This window comes from Lynx rufus, unplaced genomic scaffold, assembly GCF_022079265.1.
Source record: "Lynx rufus isolate CCGP_SWC_20201006 ecotype Redwood Valley unplaced genomic scaffold, mLynRuf1.p SCAF_1, whole genome shotgun sequence".
In the NCBI taxonomy this organism is placed as follows: domain Eukaryota; kingdom Metazoa; phylum Chordata; class Mammalia; order Carnivora; family Felidae; genus Lynx; species Lynx rufus.
In genome coordinates, this window is record NW_025814823.1 from 97,392,966 (window position 1) to 97,411,740 (window position 18,775).

Below are 18,775 nucleotides of genomic sequence, written 5' to 3' on the forward strand. Positions count from 1 at the left end.
CTGCATTTTAACCAAAGGGAATGAAAACTACAAAGAATTTGAGATTAGATTGTCAGCATCTATTATTATTATCTTAGAATAAAATAATCTATTAAAATCTATATTATTTTTCACTAAGTGCATGTCTTCTTATATATACAACAGAGCAGATAAATACACAAAACTACAGGAAAGGTAGAGATAACTTCATTTAAAAGACTGAACGGAAGCTTCTCATACACCTTGTTCAGTATCAAACACCCATAGATGACAAAAACAAAAATATAAAGAAAAATGCAAATAACAAACCTTAAAAAGGGAAATATTTTCATCATTTGAAAATGTGAATTTTTTATCATCACAGAAAAGATACAAAAAATTGCCATGTACTAACCCACATAGAAATCATAAACATATTCAAAATATTGCAGGCAACCTTCTTTTATCACAATCTAACAAAATAAGAAATAAAAATAAAATAGGGACAAAAGTGTTGTTAATGCATGAGAATTAAGAAGTCACTGATAATCCATGGGTAGAAAGAAATCAACACAAATTACAAATTATATCAATGCTATAAATACAAACATACATCAACCCCAAACTATAGGATACAATGAATGTTACACTAAGAAGAAATATGGCAGCCTTCTCTCCCTTTATTATTAAAGAAGGGACTCACCTTAGTAAAGGAACATAGTACACAGTAAAACCTTACAAAAACAGAACAAGCTGGAAAAGATGAAAGAAAGTGATCAAGATAAAAGTACAAATGAAGGAAATAAGAATGAAGTATAACAGCCATCAAAATAGTCTAAAGGCTAATACTTTTAAAAGCTAAATAAAAAGGTAGAAACATCTTTTGAACATGCTCATGGGGAGAAAAAGTGAGAGTATATGATTAGAAAGGAGAAAGGACATATTCAGAATAAATTAAAATAGGTATTTAAGGGGCGCCTGGGTGGCGCAGTCGGTTAAGCGTCCGACTTCAGCCAGGTCACGATCTCGCGGTCTGTGAGTTCGAGCCCCGCGTCAGGCTCTGGGCTGATGGCTCAGAGCCTGGAGCCTGTTTCTGATTCTGTGTCTCCCTCTCTCTCTGCCCCTCCCCCGTTCATGCTCTGTCTCTCTCTGTCCCAAAAATAAATAAGAAAAAAAAAAAAAAAACATTGAAAAAAAATTTTAAAAATAAAAAAATAAAAAAATAAAATAGGTATTTAAGAATACATTCAGGTATATATCAGGCAATTTGTTAACTCAGGTGAAAAAGAAATAATTCCCCCAAAAAAGATAAAAGTTATTTAAAAAGTGAACCAAATTGAAGAAAAAAGTTTGAATAATTTCCATAAGAGTTTGAAAGAAGAGTTTAAAAGTTATTATGTTTAAATTTTTTTTTTCAACGCTTATTTATTTTTGGGACAGAGAGAGACAGAGCATGAACGGGGGAGGGGCAGAGAGAGAAGGAGACACAGAATCGGAAACAGGCTCCAGGCTCTGAGCCATCAGCCCAGAGCCTGACGCGGGGCTCGAACTCACGGACCGCGAGATCGTGACCTGGCTGAAGTCGGACGCTTAACCGACTGCGCCACCCAGGCGCCCCAAAAGTTATTATGTTTAAAAAGACCAGGACCAGGGGGTTTCACCTATAAGTTCCATCTAATTTTTAAGAAGCAAGGCATTCCAATATTATTCAAACTATTCTAGGCCATGGAAAAATATTGAAATCTCTCCTAGTCATTTGGTAAAGTTAAGATTATCTTCATAACCAAATCTGATAATAAAAGTACAAAAAATATACAAATTATAATTCAATGCTATATATATATTTTTTTTACTTTTTTTAATGTTTATTTTTTAGAGAGAGGGAGAGACAGAGCACCATCAGGGGAGGGGCAAAGAGAGAGGGAGACACAGAATCTGAAGCAGCCTCCAGGCTCTAAGCTGTCAGTACAGAGCCGGATGCAGGGCTCGAGCTCAAGAACTGCAAGATCATGACCTGAGCGGAAGTCAGACACTTAACTGACTGAGCCACCCAGGCAGTCCAAATGGCATTTAATAAAATATAAGATTTGGCCATCTATCAAAAGGATAATATATATGATCAAGCGGACTTCATTCCAAGAACAAAAGAATGGCTCAATACAAGATATGTATCATCATCAACAAATTGAGGGATAAACTAATTAAAATAATAAATGAAAATTCAGTCATTCCTAACAAGAAGAGGGTATTTAGTTACCAAATAGAAGTATTTAAACATAACACTTAACAAAAACATTAATTCACATAGAAATAATTAGTCCTTACACTTCACTGATTAAATGTCTGAGATACTCTTAATATAGTCAAATACCTTAACTATGGTGAAGTTTGGTGGTAAGAATTGAGAAAGATGAACAAATTTCAAATTTTCCACATATATATATATCAAACACACACAAGCATATACATATCTATGTACATGCATTCACGCACATAAATACTATCAAATACGTATATAAAAATGTAAGTGTGATCCCTCACAGAAAGCATATACAACATACAAAATTACACAATTGCATTTGTTCTATGTTAAAATACTAGGTTACCTGTTTGGGCAGGCGGAACAAAGAATTCTTATAGAAAATGTCCTTAGCCTGGCTCCATGTACCATCAATGATGATGATTGTGGAAGGATAAATAGGAGAATCTAATATAAATTCTTCCAAATTAGCAGCTTCAGCCCCTGGATATAATATTAATGTATCAGACTTCCGACAAACAGTTGAAAGTTCAGGATCTCTAAAAATTAAAAAAAAAAAAATCATTAGTAGTTTGTGAAGGGAAAGAAGTTTTATTATTCTTAGTGTGCTTCCTTCAAAAATATACACCAAAGCATTTTGGTACTGGAGATGTAATAAGGAAAGAGACAGCCACTGTCTGGAAGTAACAAAACACCCTCGAAGGGAAGGAAACAAGTTGAAGAGTCAATTAAAGATAATTACTGGCATCTTCTTCAAACTGATAAATGGCATCCACAAAAATGTACAGCCAATATCATATTTAACAACGTCCCCTGAGACTGGGATCAAGGTAAAAACGCTGGCTTTCACCACTCCTAATACATATTGTACTAAAGCTTCCAGTTACTGCAATAAAGCAAGAAAAAGAAGTAACAGGCATAAAGGTCAAAATGACCTTATCTCTAGATAAGCTATCTCCACACAAAGTTCTAGGGGTAAGCTACAGAACAATTTCAATAAATACCAAATGAATTTAGAAAGTCACTGGGGGTTGATACATAAAACCCACCTGTTTTCCAATATACTAGAGGCCAAAAACTGAAGACCAGCATTTTTAAATTCCATTTACAAAGGACACCAAAAGCAGTAGGACTCTGAACGATTCCTCATAGTTACATCATGTACTCTAACAAAAGCTTAAATTAATCACTCCATTGCCAGATTAATATTAAATCAATAATCTTAATTGGCTTTCATTTAAAAACCATCAGCAAATAATAATTTCCTGAATAAGCACTACATCACGCACTTAATATGGTTCAAAATGGGATGAGCTATCTGAAAAAGGGTTAAGTTTCTCATCCAGAAACAAATTTGTGGACAGGTTAGACGGCCAAATGTCAAGGATGACCCAAATAATTGCTATTTCTACCACTATAAATGCTCACCACTTTTGCGATTAATTAGATCCAAGCTGCAGTTGGATCAAGTTGGGATAGATCTATATTCACCCAAGAATTATAGAGAAACAAACTATCATTCATTATAAAGAGTCTCTATATGAAAGAAGTGTCACAATGGAAATGATGTGGACACTCCCCCATGTGAAGAGTTCTGGTTTTCACTTCCATTCCCAACCAAATGGCAAAATTCCCAACAGCAGCACCAAGCCCAGAGCAAATCTCACCTCTGAGGGCAAGGCAATGAAAAGTTTGCATAAGAAAATATTATATGAGAAAGTGTTCTTAAACAATAGTTCCAGAGAAGGGAAAACACAATTTTATAAAACTCTAACATGATGTTATTTTCATAATATGAAGCCAAATAATAAAGGAACCCAAAACAATAAAGGAAGGAAAAAGTCTGGTCACTTCCCTGAGCCTGGAGCCAGTATGAGTCTTACTTACTCTTTTGAAATCTTCATATTTTCAAAAGTTAAATTTTGTATGAAAGTAGATTTAACTGTGTTAGATAGGATTAGAATAATTTGTGAAGGCTTTGTGAATGGGCAGAAAAGCAAAAAAAAAAAAAAATGCTTCAAAGTTAAAAAAAGACTTGTAGAAAAATTTAAATATATAATATATAATTTATATTTTTTGATAATGGGTTATATAATAGAGTATGAAATAAGATCCAAGAACATTATAGAAGTGTCAGTGAAGTTATCAACTAATGGGCTACTGTCTATAAAAAATACTGGGCTTCATCAAAAAGAATATTTTAAATATGACAGGAGAAGGCATTCTATCCTTTAAAAAAACATGACATGCTGTAACAAGAATACTAAATATAGTACTAGTCGCTCTGCCTTAGAAAGCTTTAATGGTCTAAAAATGGATAAATATGTGTTTATTTACATAAATGTATATCATATATAATTGTTAATTAAAAAAAGAAAAAACAAAACTAAATCTAATACAAGTACTCTATCATCCCAAAGGCAGTTTTAACCAAAATGAAATAAACAGGAAAATATGCCTTTAAAAGGCTCAACATATATTACTATGGAATTCAGATAATCCCTTTGTCTATTGCACTCTGGCTCATGTTTTTTGAGGGTCTTTTTGTTTGCTTTGATTGTCTTACATATATATATATTTTTTTTTACCTCTGCCAATGTACCATGTTCTGGGTCTGAAGGATAAGGTAAAGGAAATCATTTTTAAAACTCTGTGTAGCTAAGAGTTATGCTAAAGTGCCCTAAAAAGTAATTTACCTTTCTTCACTGAAGCGACGACCAATCTTGACTTTACACTTGTCCTGGGGGAGGCATGCTGCTAAAAGGGGAACTGTCCGCAACACTTTGTTTTCCTTTAATTAAAAAATTAATCAAAACATAGATTTGCACGTAGACAAACACACTTTTAAAACTTTCATGATGAACATCTGATTCATTACGTGATAGATAACTTTCACAAGACTTGTATTACAGACCACAGCTGAATAAAAAGAGCTAGTTTCTCTGAGTTATCAGTATTAATAGAATACAAGTGCACATTTTCCTCTACTTGGGTGTGTTTCGAGGTTTACTAATCAAATAAGATAACATTAAGCTAACTATTGGTTAAGATTATGAAAAACGAAATTTGTGTTTAACTAAATTGAATAATTTATTCTACATTTCAGTAGTAATTATATTTTATAATACGTCAACTTGAAGATAACTGCCTAAATCTTTATGTCCAGAAAAAAAGTGCTAAAAAAAAATAATAATAATAATGGGTCATATCAAAGGGACACAGAAACCAATCTTAATTTAAAGAGCTCTCAATGACCAAAATGGAACAATGTGAGTAACAAAGTAAGTAGCAAACTATTTGGATTATGACCCAAAATGCAAAATAAATAAATAGGAGAGGAGAGACAAATCTTCCTTACAGAAGAATTCCAAGTAATAAACATAAGTACTCCATAATACAGCAGGTGGAGCTTGCTTAATCTCTCCTACTCACCTGAATGCAGACTGGATTTATGGCCTACTTCCAAATAATAAAGGGTATAGAAAGAGGAAAAATATAAAAACTTTAGAGTGGGGAAATATGGTGACCATTCCTATAAACTCCATTAACTATCATCAGTGATTTTTTTTCCAATGTCCTAGCTTCTAGCACTAAAAACCACCTTTTTGTCACAAGAATCCTATCCTTTAGGGCATGTGGGTGGCTCAGTCATTTGAGCATCTGACAATGGGTCAGGTCATGATCTCACAGTTCACGAGTTCGAGTCCCACACGGGCTGACCGCTGTCAGGACAGAACCCACTTCGGACCCTCTGTCCCCCTCTCTCTCCAACCCTCCACTGATTGAGCGAGCAAGCTCTCTCTCTCTCTCTCTCTTTCTCAAAAATAATAAATAACATTTAAGAAAAAAGAATCCTCTCCTTTATCCTAGTATACCCAACTGATTCACTGTTTTGCCTGAGCCTCCTTCCTCTGGTTATTTTGGTCTACAGTGGTCAGTCACTGTCTGGCTCTTCTCCACCAGCCCAACTAGGAATGTCAAGCCTGATCAAGTAAGTGATGGAGTCCCTCTCTAACCAGTTCACCTACATACAGCCCCCGTTACCTTTATCAATTTATATAACACTGCTTCATATATCCTCAAAGTAAATTATTTCACCATGATAGCACAATACACACAGCATATTAATACACAAAACAGTAATGTTATACAGAATTTACTAAAGTAATTAAAAATAACTTTGTAATTACATTACATATGTTGGTAACAAAAACAAAAAGTATGCCTAGTAACAGTATTCATCAACCACTCACACACACATACACCCTTCAGGGACATTTCTGTGTCAACCTCTTTTGCCCCTAAGTCTCTGAAGTGTTGATTACAATAATACAAAAAAGGTAAATCTAGAGACGCTGAGGACGGTTAAATTCATCAACCTAAAAGTTGGCAAACGAAATAGGAGAGTCAGAATTTGCTGGGACTGTAACTAAAAAGAAAATGCAGCAAGCCAGAGCTGTGAGGGAGCCTGAAACTAATGTGGAGTAGCTCCTACGAGAAAAGGGACGGCAGGAGGGGGGAGGAGAGGTTTAGGACATTTTCCAGCGTGTCCTACTGTTTTCTTCCCTCCTTACAACCTCTGAGACTACGATACATTCTTAAACCACTCTCCGAACTTCTATCAACATACAGATAAATGTCAAATTAAATAGTGCCAAAAGATCTATAATGTTCCCAGATACACTCCCCAATACCACTTCCCAGAAGCAATCACTTTAACTCTTTCAGCTATTTCCTTTGGTAGTTATCTCCATATTTCTATATAATGTGTCTTACTAATTTTTGATTTATCAAATTTAAATACTATCTACAAACTACCATTTATTATCATAATAGCTGACTTCAATGTACATAATAATACACTGACTGATTCATGTAATGCTCACAATAAACCAATAAAGAAGTATATCTTTTATCATGTCCATTTTACTAATGATGAAACGAAAGCACAGAGAGGTTAATTAACTTGCCCAGGGTTACAATTTACAGAGCTATTAAGGCTTTAAACTCAAGCAATCTGGCTCCTGAGCCCTTCCTCTTAATTAATGCACTGTGTCACAACAGCCCCTTAGAATAAATGAGGATTTACCTTTCTTCCATCATTCCTTAGTCTCATATCATCTAATATTTTTAGTTAAATCAATCAACAGTGCTTACATCACTATGGTTACATATACACTGTTCACAAAAGGTCATGTGGTTTCACAGAACATGTCCTCCTTGTAAATATTTTTGTTATTTTGAAGGGTTTTATTTTATCCTTAAGTAATTTTCTACATACATATATCTACTCTTTGAAATGCTCCGTCATATCACCTCCATATCATCTGCCCCACCAAATCTTTTTTTTCCACAGCCCCCCTCCTAAAGCCTACCCAAGTGGTCTTGATCACTTTTAATTTTGAATACATTTTTATTTTTTTTAGAAAAAGTGTGCTGACATTAAGCACAAGGCAACCCAGTATTATTGAGTTAGATTAAAACTAGAAAGCTCCTTGGATGATAAGGAAAACAATATGGATGTACTTGCATAGAACTGTACAAAACACACACAACTGTAGATGGATCACCTACACCATGAACTAACCATGAAAGAAAGAAGGGAAGGAAGCAAAAAAGGTGAGGAAGAATGAATAAATGAAGGAATAAAGGAATGAATAAAATATTTGAAAGCATTTAAATTGCCACAAATCAATGAAAACACCTACTTTTCTGAACTTTCACTTTTTATTTTAATTTTTATTATTGAAGCATAGTTGACACACAATGTTATATTAGTTTCAGGTATACAATACAGCGACTTGACAATTCTATACATTACACAATGCTCACCACAATAGATGTAGTTACCATCTGTCACTGCACATTATTACAATATTAATAACTATATTCCCTATGCTGCAATTTTCATTTCCATGATTATTTACTTTATAACTGGAAATGTGTACCTCTTAATGCCCTTTACCGATTTCACCCACCCCCCTACAACCCTCTCCTCTGGCAACCACCAGTTTGTTCTCTATATTTATGAGACTGTTTGTGTTCTTTATTTGTTCATTTGTTTTGTTTTTTAGATTCCATGTGTAAGTGAAATCATATGGTATTTGTCTTTCTCTGTCAGACTTATTACACTTAGCATAATATACTCTCCATGTCTACCCACGTTGTCACACAAACGGCAAGACCTCATCCTTATTTTACAGGTGAATCATATTCCATTGTGTGTAAGTGTGTGTGTGTGTGTATGTGTGTGTGTGCGTGTGTGTGTGTGTGTGTGTGTGTAGTACACCACCTCTTCTTTATCCATTCATCTACTGATGGACACTTAGGTTGCCTCCATATCTTGGCTATTGTAAATAATGCTCCAATAAACATAGAGGTGCATATATCTACTCAAATTAGTGTTTTCATTTTCTGTGGGTAAATACTCACAGATGGAATTATTGGTCACATGGTATTTCTATTTTAATTTTTTTAATGTTTATTTATTTTTGAGAATGAGACAGAGACAGTGCACACAAGATGGGCAGGGACAAAGAGAGAGGGAGAGAGAAAATCCCAAGCAGGCTCCGTGCTGTCAGCATAGAGCCCGATGTGGGGTTCAATCCCACAAACCATGAGATCATGACTTGAGCTGAGATCAAGAGTCAACCACTTAACTGACTGAGCCACCCAGATGCCCCTCTATTCTTAATTTTTTGATGAACCTCCATACTTTTCATACTGGATGTACCAATTTACATTCCCACCAAAAGTGCATCCTTTTTCTTCATATTCTCAACATGTTATTTCTTGTCTTCTTGATACCAGTCATTCTGACAGGTGTATGGGGTAATATCTCATTGTGGTTTTGCTCTGCATTTCCCTGATAAGTGATGTTGAGCATCTTTTTGTGTGTCTGTTGGACATCTGTATTTCTTTCTTGGAGAAATGTCTATTCAGGTTCTATACCCATTTTTAATTGGATTATTTGTTTTTGGATGTTGAGTTGAATAAATTCTCTATGTATTTTGGATATTAACCCTTTATCAGATTTATCATTTTCAAACACCTTCCCATATTCATTTTGTTTATTGTTTCCTTCACTGCGCAGAAACCTTTAATTTTGGTGCATTACCAGCACCATTTTTTACACTGTATTTTTTATTTTGTTTCCCTTGCTTGAGGAGACATATCCATAAAAATGCTGTTAAGGCCAACGTCCAAGACTTTACTGTCAATGTGTTCTTTCTGGAGTTTCATGGTTTCAGGTCTCACATTTAGGACTTTAAACCATTTGGGGTTTATTTCTGTGTATGGTATAAGAAAGTGGTCCAATTTCACTGTTTTGAATGTAGCTGTCCAGTTTTTCTAACACCATTTGTAGAAGAAACTATCTTTTCCCCATTGCATATTCTTGCCTCATTTGTTTGTAGATTAACTGACCATGGAAGCGTGGGTTTCCTTCTGGGCTCTCTATCCTGTTCTATTGATATATGTGTCTCTTTTTGTGCTAGTACCACACTATTTTGATTTCTATAGCTTCGGAGTATATCTTAAAATGTGGGATTGTAACACCTCCACCTTTGTTCTTCTATCTCAAAATTGCTTTAGCTATTCGGGGCAGTTTGTGGTGATATGCAAATGTTAGGATTATTTGCTCTGGTTCTGTGAAAATGCTATTGGTATTTTATTTTATTTACTTTACTTTACTTTACTTTACTTTACTTTAGAGAGAGAGAGAGAATGTGAACAAGAGCAGGGGAGGGGCAGAGGGAGAGGGAGAGAGAGAATCTTAAACAGGCTCCACACCCAGCACAGAGCCTGATGCAAGGCTCAATCTCACCACTGTGATATCATAACCTGAACCAAAATCAAGAGTCAGACACTTAACCAACTGAGCCACCTAGGTACCCCTACTGGTATTTTAAAAGGTATTGCACTGAATCAGTAGAACGCTATGGGCATTACAGACATTTTAAAAATGTTAATTCTTCCAATCCATGAGCATGATATACCTTTCATTTGTTTGTGTCCTCATCAATTTCATTCATCAACATCTTAATAGTTTTCATGCTAAAGGTCTTTCACCTCCTTGGTTAAATTTGTTGCTAGGTATTCTATCCTTTTTGGTACAATTATAATTGAAATTGATTTCTTTGTTTATCTTTCTGATACTTCATTGTTAATGTATAGAAACATAACAGATTTCTATATACTAGCGTATCATACAACTTTACTCAATTCATTTATTAGTTCTTGTAATTTTTTGGTGGAGTTTTTAGGGTTTTCTGTAGTACAATGTAATCTCAAATAATGACAGTTTCACTTCTTTCTTACCAATGTGGAAGGCTTTGAAAACATTAAAATTGCCACACATCAATGAAAACACCTATATTTTAAATGCCATATTATGTCTGGAACCACAAAATAATGAAATGACATGATACTACATACACTGCAAAATGAAAAAAGCATTCACTATCAAAAGTGAAGTTTTGTCCAAAACCATTACTGCTGATAAACTCATTTTTGTTATAAATTTGAGTTGCAGAGTGTTGCAAGTTTAAATGCAGCAAAATGGGGCACCTTGCTCAGTCAGTGAAGTGTCCAACTCTTGATTCCAGATCAGGTCCTGATCTCACAGTTCGTGAAATCAAGCCCCACAGCAGGCTCTATAGTGATAGCTCAAAGCCTGCCTCGGATTCTCTCTCTCTCAAAATAAAAAATAAAACCTTTTTATAAAAATAAAAAAATGAATAATTACAGCATAAATAATTATGGTGACCAAACTGTTCAAATCCTAACAAAAGCATGTTGTTAACACTGACAAAAGGGCTGCTCAATAAATGGAATATTTAATAATTTACAATAAAAGAATAAGTGTTTTCATCATTTGGAAAAGGAAAAAGACTGATATCTTTAAAGACTTTGTTAAAGATTTAAAATAGCATATACTTCAGAAATTTATGGAAAAAAAAATCCCTTCTTCAAAAGCCTAATTCAATAGATGATATCCTGAGTTCCCAAATGTTAGAAGAATTTTAACTTCAGTTAATCTAAACCCATTTTGTACCATGCATCAACTAATTTTATAATGATTCTTTTATGGTTATCAATCAAATCCTTCCCTCCATTCTTCATTACTGCAGCTAATCAAGAGTTACAAACACCAGCACATGCATAATTCTCACGTATATAAGAAAATATTAATTAAAAAGTCTTTATATACAACACATATGCTATAATATATACATATTTGTTCTATTCATTTAAAGAAATAAAACTTTATATATTCATTTTCTAACACTAAAATGCTGACATTATTTCTACTTATCAAGAAACATTAAGAAATATAAACTATGATCAAAATTTAAAAAGCAACGAGCTTCTTAGTTCTTCAATCACAAGATTCTCATTTTTTCTTCATGCAAAATGGCTGGGGTTCTCAATTTCTATACTATTCAATTACAGTTTTTTGTGAAACAATACTGTTTTATGAAATAACCATTTTTATCTGTCTCTAAAGCATATGACACTATACTATGATATAACATACAAAAGAAACTGTTTTTTCCCAAAGACAAAGCATTTATCATCAATTTATTTTCAGAAATGTTAAAGAGCTGGGAGGTATAAGGATATTCATTGGTGTGTTTTCTCTTATGTACTAATATTCTATTTGCAATTATGTATTTTATAAAATCTTACCTCTGCTGGATGTTGAATTATGTACAAATGAGTAGAGATATGCAGAGGATGCAATGGTAGAAATGGACACAAACATACTTTCTGAGGCCGGCTAAAGGGCAGAAAGAAAAAGAAAACCTGTAAATGCTTAAAATACAATGAGAGAACAATAACCCAAAACCTGAACATAATCCCTCTTCTCTATGTAAAGACATTTGCCAAAGCTGCATTCTTTTAAAATGAAACACCAAGAGTGCTTCAATCAATTAGACTTTAGATATGAGCATTTGGGAAAAGATTCAAGTAAATTCTTTACCATCTATATAGATCAAAGTAACTAAAAAAAATCTGGCCTGAGTTATTAGTGAAGAATACTCATAAGCCATCAACATGGTCTTTCTATTCCTGAGGCAACACTTCTAACTTGCATTCCAAATCAAGAAAAGATCTGATGTCAAAGAGAAATTCGGCAATTCTTCTAAATCATCTGATATTGGAGGGAACAATATGATGATAAAATATAGAAATACACTTACCACCTAGAAAAGAGTTCTAATCAAACTTGCCATCAATCGACACAAAGAGCTTACCAATTGTAAGAAAAAACCCAAATGGGCCACCAGATTACATTTAGCTAGAATTATATCCGCAGAATGTCTGCCTTATCCATTTATTTTCCCTTTTGTTATTGTTTGTCATTTTTGTTTTACTTACCTCTTAGTGATGTACTATTGTTTTAGTAACACTTATACTCATTACAAAATTCAAATGGGATAAAAGTATACATTTCCATCTCAGTCCTCCAACCTAGGGGATCAGTTTCTTGTGTGTCCTTCCAAATGTATTATAGGAATATACATGGATCTTTTACCATTAAAACCTATATTTGATGTGTGTGTTTACAATATAAAATTCTTCAAACAGCCAGATACAGTATATCATGGGAGTACATTTTCATGACAGGTCACTCTTACAGGCAAATGTTACATGCCATTACAACAGTACACAGTGAATCTTAAAAGAAATTCCCAACAGCATACTATTACTACTACAAAACTGTTATCAATTCCTTCTTCAGTTTAACTTATGTAGTGTTATAGCCTGAAGTAAGAAATGATTACATTAATAAACCACAGAGTGTGAGTAAATTGGTTCAATTAAATCTACCACCTCATTCTGTAAGAAACTGTCAAACCTATGCTCCTGCTGAAGAAATTATCTAGATGATATCTTAAATGGAGAAACATATTGCACAACATGACCACGCCTCCCCTCTCCACCAAGTAACCTAGAATGGATGGTCAATCCAAGGAAAACCATCATAATCCACTTTCCAGTGATAGCTGACATGATTCAGTATGATTACTCTGCCCTACAATGGATTCCCTGTTAAGAATGGGAGCAGAGTTATAGGGATGGAGAGCATCTTTCAGTGGTCATAAGAAGAGTAAACACGAGTAAATACAGAGAGGAGCAAAGATGGTTGACAGAACTAGGTATATTGACAAAGAGGTCAAATGCTGCAATTAGAAAAGACTCTTCACTGAGCAGAAAGATGAAGAGGATGAAATACATCCAAATTCTAAAATTTTAAGTGGCTGACTTTTTATATGAAACTCTACATAACTGAAAAGAACAGCTTTAAATCCAAATGACAGCCCTGCCTTAGTTTAAAGCTAAAGTTCTCTTTTCTGCTTATTATGGATCTTTGATAAGAAATACAATTGCTGAGAAGTCTGTTTTGCTTGCTGTTTGCTACGAGCATTGTGAGGCCTTTCCTGAATGTAACCCGCTGTGTAGTAGAATGGGTTGTAAACCTTCCTAAATGTAGTCTGATATGTAATGGAATGAGTGATTGTACATAAACTAACCGGCATTTCTCGCTTCTGTAAACCTGCTTGCTTAACACATTCCTCACCTACCCCCTTCCCCGTTCCCCCTTTTTTCCTCCCGCCACAAATAACGGACAAAGCCTTCCTGCCAAAGGACAGACAAAGGACGCCCAATCAGAGAACAACAAATGTCCTTACTTTAAAATCAACTAATCAGGCCCCTCATAATTTGAAACCTCCCCTGTGCTATTTGTCTCTGTCTATAAAAACGCTGTACCAACCCTGATCGTGGCCTCTTGCGTCACCGGCGACGAGTGCACAGAGGACCAGGTTCGAACCTGCAATAAACGACCCTTGCCGCTTGGCTTTGACTTACAACTCTGGTGGACTTTTGTGGGAGGTTTCGGAACTTCGGGCATTACAATAACTAAAATGCACAATCCGATGTCACTAAAATTCTTTTGTAAAATGTAATTTAATATGAAACGAAGGCAATTTAAAAATTCAGAATTTAAATGGATATCACCTTAAATACCTGTAAGCTGTTTGACACTTAGACTATGAAAGAATGCAAAAAAAAAAAAAAAATCAAATATCCTATATAGGAAACATTCACATACCAGTAAACTCAAAAAATTGAAAAATCCAGTCAAGTAAACAACCTGAGTAGAAGCTATAGATTTCTGTGGGCATTACAACACTAGGTAAAATAAACCCTGAAAATAACATCTTTAGCTTATCACACATATAGTGATTATAAAAGTCCTCAGCATGACACTTGAGACACTGCAGAGAACTGCTCTGCTTTTCATGTCTGACCAAAACCTTTGTTCATAAAAGAAAAAGAAAAAAAAAATTCAGTTACTTGAAATGGTAGTTTCCTTCCTAGGAACACATCTTTGAACTTTAGGAGGATTTAGAATTAAGTAGTTTGGAGAGTTCCACTTCCAGGAGGACAGGAAAAGCTGCTTCACAGACCAAAAGTCCAGTGAAATAAGCAAAGCTGACCAAAACTATTTTAAAAAACAATCACTGAAAAATAGAAATACCCTATAACCCAGCATACTGGGTATTTATCCAAAGAATACAAAAACACTAATTCAAAGGAACACATGTACTATGTTCATAGAAGAATTATTTACAGTAGCCAACATACGGACACAACCCAAGTGTCCATCGAATGATGGAAGGTATGGGGTGTGTATGTCCATACATATAGTGGAACATTATTCAGCCATAAAAAAGAATTAAATGTTGCCATTTGCAACAACATGGAGTTAAAGAATAAAACGCTAAGCAAAATAAGTCAGTCAGGAAAGACAATGCCGTATGATTTCACTCATACGGGGAATTTAAGAAACAAACAGGCAAAGGGGAAAAAAAGGAGTAAGAGACAAAGTAAAAAAGAGACTCTTAACTATAGAGAACTGACGGTTACCAGAGGGGAGATGGGTGGAGGGATGGATGAAATAGATGATGGGGATTAAGGAGTGCACTTGTCGTGATGAGCATTGGGTCATGCATGGATGTTTGGATCACCTTATCGTACACCTGAAACTAATATAACACTATGCTAACTTAAGTGGAATTAAAATATAAAGTTAAGAACAAAAAACAATCACTGTAAGTCCCTTGCAATTTTCTAGGGCATATTCAAACAAAGAAACATTACTCCAGAAAATCTACTAAAACTTGGTATTGGGACCATTTGTGGCATCTGAGCCATAACCAATTTCCTACCCTGCCCCAGGTCAAGCTGACAAACTCCACTCCATGTAGGTGTGACCAAGAGAACCAACCTCCCTCTCAGTTCTTTTTTATTTTTAATATATTTATTTATTTTTGAGAGAGAGGGAGACATAGACTCCAAAGCAGGCTCCAGGCTCTGAGCTGTCAGCACAGAGCCCAACGTGGGGCTTGAACTTATGAACCGTGAGATCATGACCCGAGCCAAGGTGGGACACTTAGGACGCTTAACTGGTTGAGCCACCCAGGTGCCCCACTCTCTCCCAGTTCTTAATCAAGGCTTATCCCTTATGTCACAAACAAGGCAGGCCACCAGCATTTCTCACCCCCTCCACTCCAAGCAGGCTAAATTTCTGGCAAGTGTGGTCAAGAGAGCAGAGGCTGCCTTCCTCCACACAGCCTTCCTCCTATAAAACAAGCTTTACCGCAGTGCAGGAGGCTGGCGATGCTAGAGCTCCAAGCGTCCTCAACCTAGTCTGCTCACAGAACTTAAGTTTGACACCAGAAGCAGCAAGCCACAGGCTTGCTCAGCCCTGTACCCAGAACACTGGCTAGGAGAATCTGCCCAGGAGAGGCAGACTGTAAGAAAAGAGAGCTCTGAAGCTCTCCCTAAAGGGACTGACTTCATTTGAAACAGAGTGTGAGCAAGTTCAAGCCTAAGGGTGCTCTCAAAGACAATAACTCCTCTTAATAGAGACCAACAAGCTGTATCATAAGCCAGACAGGGGATCAGAAAGAACCATGCAAAGAGACAGCTTAAGAAGAGCCCACCTGCAGTCCGAGCAAACCTCAAAGAGTGGCCTCAAAAACTACCCCTGCCTGCTTGTAAGTGGATCAGACCGTTGAGATATGTATAGCCTAGGGCACTGGATAGAAAGGATAGGACAATCAGCCGGTAATTAGTGGAGCCTAACAAGCAGGATGTTTTACCAAAAGAAGAAGGCATCTTAAGGGAAAGATCTGGAAAAGAGACCTTCAAAGAGAACCCTGGTAAAACCACTGCGATAGTGGTCTTCTTTAACAAAAACCTCTGAGTTGTATACCTTAAAAGAATGAATGCCACGATACGTGAATCATATCTTAATAAGGCTGTTGTTTTTAAAAATGTGAAAATGTGGTGGAAAAATAATGTTCAACCTAAATTAAGTAAGAGACAGGCATTTTGCTACTAGACGGCATTATGTTACGTGAAGGGGGGGCTTCCTTTCCTACAATGTAGGCTGCAGGAGGGCAAAGACGTGGCGTTTCCACTTTTCACCCCAGCACCTAGCATAACAAGCTACCAATGAATACTGCAGAACACATGATGGGATCCCTCTGCATTCCCTCCTGCCTCCACTTTGGGACACCGTTCTCCTCCTACACAATTCCTCATCCTACCCCTCCCTTTGCTAACATATCACATATTGATCTCTCCTTCCTTTCCTCTCTGATATTTAAGCAATTAGTTTGTATTACAAATGAAATTCAGAGTCTCAGATCTCCCTTTGCTGTAATTTGTGACCATCCTGGTAAGCAATAACACCTGAGACAAAAAGATTTACCGAAGGAAATACTTACCAAAAGCAAAAAAGAAAAACAGCATTTTACGTGTAAAAACCATAACGATGATTTAAGCTAAAATTAATTCTTTTGGTTTCTACTTTGACAGGCTCATAAAATATCATTACCTATTTATTTTAAAGCATGTCCCCTATATTAACCTAATTATAGTTCTAAAAAGCTCTAATAAAACTATAGTTCTTTAAAACATTTTGCATTCCAACTGATCAAGTTTATGTTTAGCAAGTTACTTTACAATATAAATTTGGGCTTGCTTGTTACTTTAACAGCAAGTTCGCTCATAATTTCCTCCTCCACAATTGTTTGCATGCAATGCGCTGGTGACTAGCTGCTCAAGTGCTAAACCATCTCTTACCAAACTACTGGATAAGTAGCAGAGAAATTGTTCTCCTCATTCTAAAACCTTCTCTGAAGAACAAACAAGCTTCCCTACATCCAAACTTAACTCCTGAAGGTTTAAATATTTCAAATTGATAATGGATTAAATATAAATTCAACAAATTTTTATTCAAATATTTATTGTATACTTAACTCTGTGACAGAATTAGGCACTTGGGGCAATGTAACAGACAAAGATTCCTGCCCTCATGGAGCCTATTCTATCTATCTATGCCAGAAGGAATTTTTTACAAGTTCCTCGCTTCCTATGAACTATTACAGTTGACAGGAAAATAAATACCAAATAACTACACATCAAAAGTGATTATTTATAATAGTAAACATTCATTTTAAAATAAAAATCAAGCTACTTCCAGAATTTTTGTAAATCTGGAGAAGAAATGTTAATGTCTGAAGAAATATCAACTGGCCAAATGGGTACAGGTTTGGGGAGTAACTATTAAGATATGTCACTGACAAGGTCATTCATTATCTTGCTAGGTGATCTTAAGCACATCAGAGGTTTTCAGTGTCCTCCTTCACAAAGCTGGTCACACACCAAGAAAGTTCTGGGGAATAACTCCCAAATCGCAGGCAAAGGTTATAAAAAACATAATCATTTATGACTAGTATTTTTCAGCTAATTTATAATAGAATGACCAAAGGAGGAGTTGAGATTTTTCTTTCTTCTACATTTACAATGACTTGTAAAAGCAGAAGAGAGAAAATTTTACAATGCATTGCAATGTATTATAAATACTGTTTTCCATCATTAAGATTCATCTTCTTTAAAATCTATACAACCCTGGGGCGCCTGGGTGGCGCAGTCGGTTTAGCGTCCGACTTCAGCCAGGTCACGATCTTGCGGTCCGTGAGTTCGAGCCCCGCGTCGGGCTCTGGGCTGATGGCTCAGAGCCTGGAGCCTGTTTCCGATTCTGTGTCTCCCTCTCTCTCTGCCCCTCCCCCGTTCATGCTCTGTCTCTCTCTGTCCCAAAAATAAATAAACGTTGAAAAAAAAAATTTTTTTTTAAATCTATACAACCCAATTAAGGTTAATTACATTCTTAAAATATAAATGAAATTTTCAAATAATTTCCCTGAGGAAATTTTATGAAATAAGCTTTTTCTTCTTTTCTCATTAAAGATGTAGGAATAAATATGTAGGTTTCCTGTCAGACTAAGATTGACTGGCTTCCTCAGTGCATGCTATAATACAAGGGTACTCTGTCACTCCGGGCGTGGTATCTCTGACAGGCTGTAGGCAAATAAAATTGTATCTGACATGACTAGCGATGCTAGGACTTAGAAAAAACATCTTTCCAAAGTTTAATTAAATTCGTATATAATATTCACTGAAAGCTATTTTTCT

The 18,775-nt window shown here is 35.6% G+C and overlaps 1 protein-coding gene across 1 annotated transcript in view; it reads right to left on the reverse strand.

Annotated features, from left to right (window-relative positions):
- DTWD2 (DTW domain containing 2) overlaps positions 1 to 18,775 on the reverse strand; it is a 105,117-nt gene that overhangs the window by 70,178 nt on the left and 16,164 nt on the right. Inside the window, exons 2-4 of the mRNA XM_047083696.1 lie at positions 11,909 to 11,999; positions 4,915 to 5,009; positions 2,565 to 2,757 (exon numbers count right to left, since the gene is read on the reverse strand). Coding sequence (XP_046939652.1) covers positions 2,565 to 2,757; positions 4,915 to 5,009; positions 11,909 to 11,999 — 379 coding nt within the window. The remainder of the gene's footprint in view (positions 1 to 2,564; positions 2,758 to 4,914; positions 5,010 to 11,908; positions 12,000 to 18,775) is intronic.